General features: G+C 43.2%; 1 protein-coding gene across 1 annotated transcript; it reads left to right on the forward strand.

Annotated features, from left to right (window-relative positions):
- The first annotated feature begins 4,364 nt into the window (after positions 1–4,364).
- Positions 4,365–7,863, forward strand: LOC125535928. The gene is made up of 4 exons (XM_048698996.1): positions 4,365–4,615; positions 4,700–4,804; positions 5,956–6,075; positions 7,533–7,863. The coding sequence occupies exons 1-4, from the start codon at positions 4,499–4,501 to the stop codon at positions 7,590–7,592; spliced, it is 402 nt and encodes a 133-aa protein (XP_048554953.1). The 5' UTR covers positions 4,365–4,498; the 3' UTR covers positions 7,593–7,863.
- The last annotated feature ends 6,350 nt before the right edge of the window (positions 7,864–14,213 follow it).

The raw sequence follows: 14,213 nt of genomic DNA on the forward strand, positions 1-14,213 counted from the left end.
TATCTTCGGGACTGAGAAATAGAACACCTATTTTCTTCGGGGTTGGTTTAGGAATAGGCTCAGGAGTTGGCTCAGGAGCTGGCTCAGGAAGTGTCCAATTATTTTCATTTGTCAACATATTATTCAATAGAATTTCAGCATCATCCGGTGTTCTTTCCTTGAAAACAGAACTAGCACAATTATCCAGGTAATCTCTGGAAGCATCGGTTAGTCCATTATAAATGTAACATCCCAATTTTCCTAAATTAGGATGTTATTAGATCATTCATATGAATCTCATATTTTCCATGCATTATTTGTCTTTCTGCAAATATTCGAATCATTATGCAACTAAAGGCAATTTATTGGAGCGGAGATAACATGACTTCTCCCCTGTTTAAAAAATGTTCATAATGCCTAGAATATTATTTCAAGTGCATCTACTTTGTTCTGGTAATTTTTGCAATCTCCAAAATATTTTATTTATGTGTTATTTTACTGTTTGTGTTGCCTTTTGCATCAAAATGAATTTCTAAAATTTCATTAGGTGAGGAACTAGTGTTCTTGTAGTTATATTAGCAGTATAGATTTTACTGTGTGTCTACATATTTTTATTTAGTTTTTATCCTGTTGTTTTATTTTTAGTTCTTTTTACTTCTGTTGTTTTGTAAAGAAAAAAAAGGAAAAGCTCAGCGCGCAGCGTAGAGCACTGCGCGGCCCAGCTAGCCACGCGACCCAGCACCGCGGGCCACCTAACCTAGTGCCAACACCGCAGCCCGCTGGCTCGCAGTCGCTGCCAAAGTGGTACGCCCACACCCGACCCGCATCGCTCCGCCGCGCCCTGTTCCTCTGCTTCCTCGAGCCGGACACCGCTCGACCGCATGCCGCGCGCACGCTGAAGCCGAGCCAGACTCAACGCCGCACCCTGGTCCACCTCGAACGCGCCCGAGTTTCCGTGCGCGAGCAAAACCCCTAGGGGAGACCCCGCATCCCCTCCTCGATCTTCTCCGTCGCCGCACACTCTGGTTAGGGCGAAACACATCTCGTCTTGGAGCTCCGAGACCGCCGCCGTTCATCGGTCGTTGCTGTCGCTGTAAGAATTCACAGAGCTCAGCTGCTTGCACCCTTCAATTCCCCACTCGACGCCAAACTCTTTTGACACCCTGGGAAACACTGTAGAGCACTAGGACGCCGTCGCCACCGATGTCTGCCGCCGCCGGAGCTCTTCCGGTTCACCCCGCCACCGCAGCCCCAGAGGAGGTCCTCGCCGTTGTCGAATACCACCAGCGCCTCCGCCACTCAACGCCGCACCCATCCAACCCCTCAACTTCACCGGAGACCTGCCGGAGAAGCTCCACCGCCGACGCCCGAGACCGCCGCTGCCGTTCCTTTGTTTCTAGTGAGCACGCATGCGTAGGAGTTTTTCCACAAATCCCGTGCTGCCATGTGGCAGTTAGCTACAGGACACGCACAGGAGTTGCTACAGTGTTCAGGAGTTTTCTGTTTCTTTTTTGTTTTTCACAGATTTTCATCCAAAATTCTTTTTGCTACATCTTTTATTCTATAAGTCCAATTTAGGTAATTCTTTTTCCTGTGCACTCACAAAAATCAGCACTTTATCATAGTACCAACTTTGCACATGTTTGCACTGTTCAAATTTGAATTTGTTTGAATTCGAGTTAAACCTTCCGGAGACAGTATCTTTCAAACCGCTTATCAAATTTGAGTGATTCTTTTTGCATTGTGATCGTAGTGCAATTTAGGTGCTGTTAAGCTTCTGTTGTTGAGTTTTAAAAATGGTTTTCTTGCTGTTGGTTTTGTTTTGGTTTTATTCGTGTTCCGGTGATTGATTTGTTGAATTGTGTGAAACGTGTAGATTGTCCGGAGTGTGACGCGAACTATTGTCAGGAGTGTGACCTTTTGAACCAGAATCAAGGCAAGTTACATGTTGATCATCCTTTACCTATTGTTTTCTATGCATGTAGTTATATCAAACTATGAATATATGCATGTATATGATTATTATATTATCTTGCTATATTGTTGAGCTGTCTCCCGTCATTGCAGATCGTGGTAGTTGTAGTTTTGCTATGCTTTGTAGACGGGGGTGGTTCGTGTATTCATTGAGCTTATGTGAGGATTATATAATATATAATAATAATAATTTGAGTAGTAACTCAGGACCCAATTCACCTCTGGGCGGAATTGGTATTGCTAGGGTGGTTTCAAGAACATCATGGTTTATACCCTCTGAATGTAAGTGGACGGCCGCCCAGGCTCAAAAAGATCAGACGGACTTAGTGACTAGTAGCTTCCATGTGCGACCACTGGCTAAATGGGCTCTTGCTTAGTTGATCAGTTGTGGAACCCTTACTCGGATGTGCCAGTAGATGTAGATATAATAGTTGGGATGGGCGTCCTGTTGGGACTAGGGGACTGCTTCTGAAAGACTTCGTCTCAATCTTCGGGTTGGGTCCAGTGGGTAAAGCATACTAAAGTCTGCATAGTATTAAAAACTAATCATGATTAGCCATGCCCCCAGTTATGGGTAACTTTGAGCGACTATGCCATTACAGTTGTTGGATGATCTTGACAGATGTGACATTTATTAATATTTGTGGGCAACTTAATAAAGGGTAGGTTGGAGTTGATCTTGCCAACTCAACCTTGTGTATTTAATTGTAGTAATAAAAGAACTAAATTAAAATTTGACTATTAGGTAGTTATTAGGATAAAATTAGCTTTCTGCAAAAATAAACCCTCAAGCCTTCCTTTGTTGTACTATGCATATACATGTAGGTCTGCTTTATTATTACTCCTGTGTAACTTGCCAATACATTCCAAGTATTGACCTATATGGCTGCAACGTCTCATGTTGCAGGATATTCATACAAAGAGTAAGGTACCGTTAGGGTCGCGAGTCTGCACTCAGCATCGCCAGTGGGCTATGATGGGACTCATCGTTATTTTCCGCTACTTTCCGCTGTTTGATTGAATAAAGCTAGCCAAGTGCTATGCAGATTGTTTTATTTTATATATTTTGGATCATACGATGTAATAAATGATGCACTTGCTATTCTGGTATTCATCTATACTGTGTGTGCTAGCGAGTTTGATCCATGGACTATCACGGTAAGCACAGAGACTCAAATCCTTCGAGGTTTGGTCGTATCAGAGCAGTGTGTTGACTGTAGGACGTGACCCTAGAAAATGGATTAGAAAAGCCATAGGAGTGAAAATTATTTTATCAACTAGCTGTACCTCTTACTATCTATTAGTAACCCCCTCAAGTATCTTGAACAGTTAAGTAGAAACTAGTGCTGAGACCACCATTCATGCTTGTTTTATATTGCAACGTTATCATGTTAGCGTATCTGATTATGTCCACTTTCGTGGTATGAATATACTAGATTGTTTGCTTGATTGGTAGTTGTTTGTTAAATTGCTTAGTGTCGAAATTATTCGACTATATATATAATATTATAATATTGTTTGTTGTTTGTTTGTTGGTGTTATTTGTTGTTGTGTTTTGTTGGCTTGATCATATTATGCATATGGGTAATATATTTATATATACATATCTTTGGCCCTAGTATATCTATAACTCATCTATGCTTGCCCATCAGATGCCGCCGAGGCGTGATACTAGACGCACTGCTGCAGGAGGAGATAACAATGGCAATGAAGTACCCCCATACATCCAGCAGGTTATTGAGGGACATGATCAATTGATCCAGTTGCTTGCTCAGAGCCAGAACAACAACAATAACAACAACAATCCGCCGCCACAGCCACATGTGGATATGCTTACCAGGTTCTTGAGGTTGAATCCTCAGAGGTTCTCCAGTTCCCCTGAACCTATTGTGGCCGATGATTGGCTCCGTGCAGTCAATAAGAACCTGGAGACGGTTGGATGCACAGATGCAGAGAGGGTGAGGTTTGCCTCAGATTTGCTGGAGGGTCCTGCCGCAGCTTGGTGGGACAACTACTTGGTCACTTATCCCATTGCTAGTATCACTTGGGTATAGTTTTAGGCAGCTTTTCGTGCTACACATGTGTCTGCTGGTGCTATGAGTCTGAAAAAGAAGGAGTTTCGCAGTTTGCGCCAGGGGGGTCGCACTGTTAATGCTTACACTACTAGGAAAATGCTTATACGTAGAACTTTACCAATAGCGTTTGTTTGGGACCCCACGCTACTGGTAAATACCAGTAGCGCTTGGTACAAAACGAGCTGCTGGTATTACTTAGCAGTAGCGTGATTTTTTGGCAGCGCTACTAGTAAGTGTGCCACACCACACCCTGAAGTCAAGACATAGTAGCAGCGTGGGTGATCAACCCAGTGCTATGGCTAAAGACATAGCTGTAGCGCCTGGATTGCAAAACTCGCTACTATCACCCACGCTACAAAAAAATTCACCCAACACCCTATCCAGATCCCCTCCACCCCCACCTCCCTTCCACCTCCTCTCTTCTCTCAACCCACTCGTCGTCGGCCCTGCTGAACAACAGCGGAGGGGCCATGGCGACGAACGAGCGACCTGCCGCGTCCGTCGACCCCTACGCCGAGCTCGCCTACTCGCGCGGCCCCTCTCCCCCTTCCGCTTCCCCAGAGCCCCCGCCTCACTCTTCTCTGCTGGTGCGTGCGGACCTCAAATCCACGGAACGGCTCTGCCAGTTGATCCCATCGCGCGCGCTCACACCATCTCCGTGCTCCTTGCAGGGACGTGGTGTTCTCGCGCTCGGCGTGGGGGCCTACGACACTGACGCCGTCGATGACAAGGAGCTCCACCTCGTGCATCACAAGGACGGCCAGCGCCACATCAAGGTCCCCCGCCCCTTCCCTCCCTCCCCCGATCCGGCCCCCTCTCGTTTCTGCGCCAATTGGTTGCGGCGACTTCGATTCCCAAATCGTATCGATTATGGCTGCTGGAATTGATTTCGAACAAGAATGGTAGCAATTAGATGCAATTTTGAGTAGTACATATTGAATAAGCTGACCAACCAGCAACCCCTCACATGGTCTGTATTTTCAAGCAATTTTCTTCTCCAGGTAGGATATTTACTCAGGGTGAGGTTGTTAGTTGCCTAGGTAAAAATACATGGAGTATTCATACAGTCCATAGTAATATCGTTCTCCAGTGATCCAATCTGGTGCTACTTACTAAGCAAGTTAGTGATAATTTTTGTCTATCCATCATCCTTGGCTGATGTCTATGACTATGTACATGTAGGTGTATACATGTTCTATTACTCAACTGTTAATTCACTGGACCGCTGACAATTTTTTATTAGTGTGAGTGTGATTCCACTTGTAACTAAGCAAAGTGATACGCGGAGGAATTGGCAGCCAAGGTGGCTCCACCTCGACATCGGACCTCCCACTGGACAAAATCGGAGTGGGACAATGTCGGTTCGATGGTCGACGGTGGCTGCGTATAGGAAAGAAGAAGACGACGGAAGTTGCATAGGAGTTGGTATGGCTTGGCTAGGACAACTCGCGGACATGAACAACGAGCAAGAATTGCATACGAGGCAAAGCTTAGGACTATTTGTTTTTTGAGGAACTGAGCAGGAGGAACAAGGGAGAGCAGTAACAATGGGGAGAAGCGCTCCCTGTCCTAATCCATCATGGTTGTGGCCTTGCCTTCTCAAAGGTGTTTCATTGCATTCTTGCCGGTTTGAATTGTTTTGTTCCTCAAGTTGAGGATGCTATTCCAGTCCAATGGTACAGCGTATTATCTTATCTCCTTTATTTGATGGGTGCTTATCCATCTTAAGACTGCAACTGCAAGTTCCATTGTCGTCTACATGTCTTTCAGATTGTTTTTATACGATGGAGAAGCTTTGTGCAGGTGCTCACTACCAAGATTGCTGCTGTTTGTACTGCATACCGCTTTATGCATTGGCTAAATTTTTAGTTTGGCTTCTCACACCATGGTTTGCTTACCTAAATCTTTGTGTATGTTTGCACTGCAGGGCTGTGAACCTGTGATGCATCAGTGGAAGAATCTGGCTTACGAGAAAGAGACATATGCGAGCGCTTTGTTTTCTTCTTTTAGGGTGCCTCCTACAGATACAAGTACATGCTCAAGTCAGGTATATATTTTTGTTTCTTTGTCCACCGGTTAGACTAAAACTTCTTTTAGTAGGGTAAATCTAATATTTTGTGGTAACTATCTAGAGAAAAAAATGGATGGAGTGAGTTGATTTGCAATTCCTACAAAGTAAATAATAGAAATTCTAATAAAGTATTGGTTCAACTAAAACATTCACAATTCCTTTTGGGATTCTTCGGATCCAAATCCTAACCAATCCATTTGGTTAACACAAATGGATTACTGAAATGAATATGCAAAAAAAATCCGAGATGATGACCTTGGGATTGACAATGCATTGTCATCAAATAGACACTACGGCCACTATCGTAGAGGGCAGAAAGGAGGATAAGCAACACCAATGGGATGCCATGTTTGAATAGAGAACATAGAATTATGTGGGGAGAGGGTTATCCTTTAACCATTAAGTCATGCTTGTTAGGCTTGGGGTATGTAGTATTTTTTTCTCCCGTTGCAACGCACGGGCCTTTTTGCTAGTATAACTTTGACGGCTACAATCTTGAGAATTTTTTCCATTCTTTTTTTGGCCCATGCCTTCCACTAATTTTCTGCACAACGAAGATATAGGCTACACACCTCCACATGATTTCTCTCTCAAAAAAATAACCTCCACATGATTGCCACTCCAAACTCCAAAGGATTTCTAGCCACAACTCACGTGTGGTCAGGAAGACAAGTCAAGTCAAGTGGAGCATTAGGTACACACTCTGCTGTGTAAACACACACACACACACACAAAGATACTTCAATCCACTCCTTTATTCTTGCTAGGAGTCTCGCTGCTCTGCCTCGCACGGTCACCGGAGTCTGGTCGACGGCAAGACTCTAGTAACTACAAACCCTTCCATCTCCCCTATCATGATTTCTCCAGTTGTCCATGGAGCTGTTGCTTGCTGAATTTAGGCTTTGTTTTTTCCAATGAAGGGCTCTTAATTTAGGCTTAGTTGGAATAATTCCTTGCAATACTACTATTTTTAATTGTCAGTGCCTTCGATGATCCATGCTCCATCTGCACACATATTTATTATGTGTGTTTATATTCTCAAAAAAGATGGCATGTGTTTATCTGTTAACCGTATCGCTTAGCTAAGATCGCTACAAGATATTGGTAGTTGTACGCTTTCTAAAAAGGAACATATTTTCCTCACAAAACTAAGAGACGATCAACATTAGGAATTGCAACTTTATAGACAGTACTAATCTAGACTGGTATCCATGGTAACCATGTGCGTTCCTGTACCATTTAGTTTGTATAGCCAGTGAGGAATTAAGCATATATTTTTGGCATGAGCTCTTTTCAATTGCTAGATGAGAAGGAATCTTAACTTAATTGGTCTTGTGAATTGTAATATACTATTTGGTTGAACTGATGATATTTGCATACTAACAAGTTTTCACTTTCCCGACGTGGACGCATGGTTGATTGACGCGGACTAGCGTGGCCCGGTGGGCGCTGTGCTCTTCAACCCGGTGAAGCCCGGCGGCCACGTCGCATAGATGATCGTCCAGGTGATCGTGACACCGAAGGTTGCCGAGGTGGAGGACCTCGACGCCACCGTCCGAGGAGGGGGGGGGCGAGGATTTGGGTCCACCGGCATCTAAACTCCGAGCCTTGGTAGATACATCTAGAGAACAAGTTTGTTTAGGTTGGTGGTGAACACTAGGGAAGGTACCCACGTTTTGATGATGGTTGTGTGCGTATGATGTTAAATGGACTCTTGTGATCTCTTCCAGTTGGGATGGTTCTATGACCTTAGTTTATCTTGCACTGGATGTGTCTCTGATTTCCATCCATGAATATGGCATCTAATTCTTTTAATCCCTAATTAGCTAGTAGTAGCGTGGGGGAAATGGTGCACGCTACTAGTCCTAATCAGCTAGTAGTAGCGTGGGAGAAAATGCACGCTACTAGTACTTAGGATAGTAGTAGCGTGGGTTACAAAAAAGCGCTACTGCTATCTTCAGTTACCAGTAGCGCTAGGACAAACAAGCGCTATTGCTAAAAAATAGCTGTAGCGCCGTAGCAGTAGCGCGTCTACCAGTGCTACTAGTAGCAAAAAAACCAACGCTACTAGTAAGCATTTTCCTAGTAGTGTTATGTGGAGGAATTTAATAATCTTGCACGTTATCCTCCTAATGATGCTAACACTGATGCAGCTAGGCAGGAGAAATTCTTGGAGGGCCTAAATGATGACTTGAGCCTTGAGTTGACTGGCCACTTTTAGGAATTGTCAGGATTTGATTGATAATGCTATTGTGCTGGAGGGAAAGCAACAGGCCATAGAGACTCACAAGAGGAAGTACAACAATAATAACAGGTATAATTCAGGACCACATCAGAAGCCACGCACTTCATATCATGGTAATGGAGGTAATGGGCATCATAATCATCATGGAGGTAATGTACATAATCATCATGGAGGTAATGATCATAATCATCATGGAGGGAATGGCCACAACCATAATGGCCACCATCATCATAATGGGCACAAGAGTAACAATGGTAATGGTAGAGGTAATGGTAATGGAGGGAATAATAACCAGAGCCACTAGAGTATGCCTGTGCAGAGGGATATTAGCTAGGTCCAGTGCTATAAGTGTAGGCAGATGCGCCACTACTCCAATGCTTGTCCAGAAAGCAAGAACGGTAATGGGAATTCAGGATCCAGCAAGCCAAACACCTTCCAAAAGGGGCATGTAAATCATGTTAATGTGGAGGAGGTTTACAATGAACCTGATGCAGTCATTGGTAAGTTCTTGATTAATTCAGTACCTGCACTTGTTCTTTTTGATACTGGTGCATCGCATTCATTTATTTCAAGGGTATTTGTTGATAAACATGGATTGCCAACCAAAACACTTAGTATGCCTATTAGAGTGAGTTCCCCGGGAGCTGAGATGATAGCAGGTGTTGGTTGTCATCAGTTGACTTTGTCTATTGGGAAGCATGAGTTTCCTACGGATTTGATTATATTGAAGTCACAAGGTCTGGATATTATTTTGGGTATGGATTGGTTGCAGTTATATAAATGTCATATTGATTGTGCCAGTCGATCTATTACTCTCAGTGCACCAAGAGGGAAGAAGATCAAATATGTATGTAAGTATAAGCATAATCAGGTGCAGGTGAACTCTCTTAAGGGGGGTAGCCTGGAAGAGGTGCCAGTTGTGAGGGATTATCCAGATGTGTTTCCAGAGGAGTTTCCAGGTATGCCACCAGATAGATATATTGAGTTTCTTATTGATTTAATACCGGGCACTGGACCTATTGCAAAGAGACCGTATAGAATGCCTCCTCAAGAGTTGGAAGAATTGAAGAAGCAGATAAGAGAATTGCAGGAACAAGGATTTATTCACCCAAGTTCATCACCTTGGGGAGCTCCAGTTTTGCTTGTGGAGAAGAAGGATGGAACCTTGAGGATGTGTGTTGATTATCGCTCTTTGAATGAGGTAAACATTAATAATAAGTATCCTTTTCCTATGATAAATGATCTGTTTGACCGGTTGGAGGGAGCTACTGTGTTTTCTAAGATTGATCTTTGTTCTGGTTATCATCAATTAAAGATTCGTGAGTAAGATATTCCAAAGACTGCTTTTACTACGAGGTATGGGTTGTATGAATATACTTTTATGTCATTTGGATTGACTAACGCTCCTGCATACTTCATGAATATGATGAACAAGGTGTTTATGGAGTTCTTGGATAAATTTGTGGTTGTTTTCATTGATGAACAAGGTGAATCAAGTGCAGAGCTAGATGGCAGTTCCTTACCTCCCCTCGTAGTTGAGGGATAAATTTTTGTTTTCGCGTCTTTCAAGTTGTTCATAGTGACCAGCAGATATAAATCCCAAGTGACTCAAAGAATAGAGCTATGCTCCCCAGCAACGGTGCCAAAAAATAGTCTTGATAACCCACAAGTATAGGGGATCGCAACAGTTCTCGAGGGTAGAGTATTCAACCCAAATTTATTGATTCGACACAAGGGGAGCCAAAGAATATTCTCAAGCATTAGCAGCTGAGTTGTCAATTCAACCACACCTGGAAACTTAATATCTGCAGCAAGGTATTTGGTAGCAAAGTAGTATGATAGTAGTGGTAACGGTGGTAAAACGTAACGATAGCAAAAGTAATATTTTTGGTGTTTTATAGTGATGATAACAATAGCAACGAAAAAGTAAATAAGCGAAGAACAATATATGGAAAGCTCGTAGGCAATGGATCGGTGATAGAGAATTATGCTGGATGCGGTTCATCATGTAACAGTCATAACCTAGGGTGACACAGAACTAGCTCCAATTCATCAATGTAATGTAGGCATGTATTCCGAATATAGTCATACGTGCTTATGGAAAAGAACTTGCATGGCATCTTTTGTCCTACCTTCCCGTGGCAGTGGGGTCCTGGTGGAAACTAAGGGATATTAAGGCCTCCTTTTAATAGAGTACCGGACCAAAGCATTAACACATAGTGAATACATGAACTCCTCAAACTATGGTCATCACCGGGAGCGGTCCCGATTATTGTCACTTCGGGGTTGCCGGATCATAACACATAGTAGGTGACTATAGACTTGCAAGATAAGATCAAGAACTCACATATATTCATGAAAACATAATAGGTTCAGATTTGAAATCATGGCACTCGGGCCCTAGTGACAAGCATTAAGCATAGCAAAGTCATAGCAACATCAATCTCAGAACATAGTGGATACTAGGGATCAAACCCTAACAAAACTAACTCGATTACATGATAAATCTCATCCAACCCATCACCATCCAACAAGCCTACGATGGAATTACTCACGCACGGCGGTGAGCATCATGAAATTGGTGATGGAGGATGGTTGATGGTGACGACGGCGACGGATTCCCCTCTCCGGAGCCCCGAACGGACTCCAGATCAGCCCTCCTAAGAGAGTTTAGGTCTTGGCGGCTGCTCCGTATCGTAAAACATGATGAATCCTTCTCCCTTATTTTTTTCTCCCCGAACATGAATATATGGAGTTGGACTTGAGGTCGGTGGAGCTTTAGGGGGCCCACGAGGCAGGGGGCGCGCCCAGGGGGGCAGGCGCGCCCCCACCCTCGTGGCTAGGGTGTGGGCCCCCTGGCCTTGATTCTTTGCCAGTATTTTTTATTATTTCCAAAAATTATCTCCATGGAGTTTTAGGTCATTCCGTGAACTTTTGTTTCTGCACATAAATAACACCATGGCAATTCTGTTAAAAACAGGGTCAGTCTGGGTTAGTTCCATTCAAATCATCCAAGTTAGAGTCCAAAACAAGGGCAAAAGTGTTTGGAAAAGTAGATACGACGGAGACGTATCACAGCCCTGCAGGGAAGTTTATCTATTCGACTAGCCGTGTGTCCGTGTCCCTCGGTAAAAAGACGACCCGGAGTTGTACCTTGACCTTATGACAACTAGAACCGGATACTTAATAAAACACACCCTTTCAAGTGCCAGATACAACCCGGTGATCGCTCTCTAACAGGGCGACGAGGAGAGGATCGCCGGGTAGGATTATGCTATACAATGATACTTGGTGAACTTACCCCATCTACTCTCTTCTCTATGATTTAAGATGGAGGCCGCCAGAAGCGTAGTCTTCGAGAGACCTAGCTATCCCCCTCTTATTCTGGCATTCTGTAGTTCAGTCCACAGATACTACCCATTTCATTGATACCAATGCATATGTAGTGTAGATCCTTGCTTGCAAGTACTTTGGATGAGTACTCACGGTTGCCTTGGTACTTCTTTTTCCCCTTTCCCGGTTATTACAATCATATGATGGAGTCCAGGAGCCAGAGGATCCCGAGGATGATTCTACGTGGAGTTCGGCTTCGAGGAGTAGTTAGGAGGTCCTAGGTAGGAGGCCTTGCCTTTTCGATTGTTGCTACTTTTGTGCTAGCCATCTTATGGCAACTTATTTAACTTATGTCTGTACTCAGATATTGTTGCTTCCGCTAACTCGTTTGTATTCAGGCTGATGTATTCGAGCCCTCGAGGCCCCTAGCTTGTAATATAAAGCTTGTATTATTTTAATTTGTGTCTAGAGTTGTGTTGTGATATCTTCCCGTGAGTCCCTGATCTTGATTGTACACATTTGCGTGTATGATTAGTGTACGGTCAAATCGGGGGCATCACAAGTTGGTATCAGAGCCGACTGCCTATAGGAATCCCCCTTCCACACTCCTTGGCCGAAGTTGAGTCTAGTCAATGAAAACTGTTTTACTAACATGGCTGTGCGGCCCATGGGCCCACATTGCCATTGGGTGGTATTAGGATCTTCTATTCCTCGATCTTCACTCTGGGACTCTGATCTCTCTTCTATTCGGATTAAATGATTTTGCTAACTCTAACATTAGGATCTCGTAAATACTTCCTCCCGGAGAGCCCCTACAGTTCAGATGATCTCCTCCTTCACTAGAAGATTCTGAAGAAACTCTCCAATGTTCTTCCGAGAACTTGCGTTCATCGACTTTGCAATTTCCTACCACCGATACATCCCTATAGAAAACTACATGCACTTGCCATTCTTACATTAGTCCCCAGTTGCTCTTGTTATTACAAGATACCCTGAAATACTCGTTGTTGTTCCAAGAATCCTTGTGCCTATGGCCTTGCAGCTCTTTTCCGCATTAATACCCCCATGAACAATTCCTCATACTTACCGGGGATCAGTCCATACCTAGTTGTCCAGGTGTTTCACAAAATTCTTGGAAATACTATCCGATTTTTCAAGAATCCTCCACAGCCTATGGCTCTTGAAATTCTTGTCTGCCTGCAATTTGGTTAATTCCAAATGCCTAGCAATATTCTTTGACGTCCTTTGCCTTTATCATCTTGAGTCCCTTGATTCAATATGTTGTGAATGTATGCAATCGTTAATCAAATCCTAGAACTCATCCTTTCGGCTCAGATGTCATCTTAAACATGAGCTGGACCTCTACCAATCAAATTGCCATCGATTGTACCCCTGAGCCTACTCAACTTTTCAATCCTTGATCAGAGCATTTGCTTCTGATCCCTTGAATTCGAAATCATAATTTTCTTTTTGCATTTGAGCTTTGAATTAGCCAGTTGTTTCTAAAATCTGATCTCCTTGCCTTCTTTCGTCCTTTGGTTGAGTACCGATACTCACATCAACTCCGTTGTGGACAGCCGGACCCATTGCTGGGTTAATATCCGATGCCGTAATTCATATTCAATAACTTTGAAAGTTCTTTCCTTGATACATAATGCCTTGGAAAAATCCATCCTTTGCTCTCTCAACCATGCTCTGCTTTCGAGCTGGTATGTTTTACTCCTGAAATTTGTGTTATATGTTCCTAAGATGCCCCGATGGGTTGAACCTATGCCTTCCCTAATATGTGTGAATTCATAAGTTATGCGAGTTATACTCTACTGGCTTTTCATCAGATGAAATTTCAACAGTACAACATCTTCGAAAGCAAGAAGTGAATGAAAAGTTGTGCATTGGAGAAGTGGGAGTCGACCTTGAACTTTTTTTCATGCCCATGGACACAATGTAGATCTTATCATGGAAGCTTCTCTTAAATTAATTATCCCCTTGGTATAAGTTCATATTATATCTGGGATTTGATCTTTTGCAATCGTGGTTCCGGCCATATAGTTCTGCTTTGATCCCATTTCTCGAACAAGTTAAATTACTTGTCTTCTGCACATCATTTCACCTGTCAAGCATCTATTCTACTCTACCCTCGAGTATTACCCTCTCGTATCTCAAGGATATCAATGCATTGCACTTATCTTATGAATTTCTGATGAAGTAATACCTTTCCCTGTCATAGTCACTCCACGGGTTTTGGGTTGTTGTCAACCAAAAACACTGGGTTGTGAACTTCCAGTACTTTGTTGTTGAGAATTTTAATACTCCATCACGTCATTCCTAGCCTGATCGGCTACATCATTATCGTGCTAATTCTAACTGTGCTACCTGGTCCTTATTCCCGGAGCATAATTTTCAACGATGAGTGATACGTCTCCAACGTATCTATAATTTTTTATTGTTCCATGCTATTATATTGTCCCATTGCAAATTGCTATTTTTTTGCCTATTTCAGTGTTTCGCAGAAAAGGAATATCAAACAGAATCCAAA

The sequence above is a fragment of the Triticum urartu genome, chromosome 2 (assembly GCF_003073215.2).
Source record: "Triticum urartu cultivar G1812 chromosome 2, Tu2.1, whole genome shotgun sequence".
NCBI classification, from domain to species: domain Eukaryota; kingdom Viridiplantae; phylum Streptophyta; class Magnoliopsida; order Poales; family Poaceae; genus Triticum; species Triticum urartu.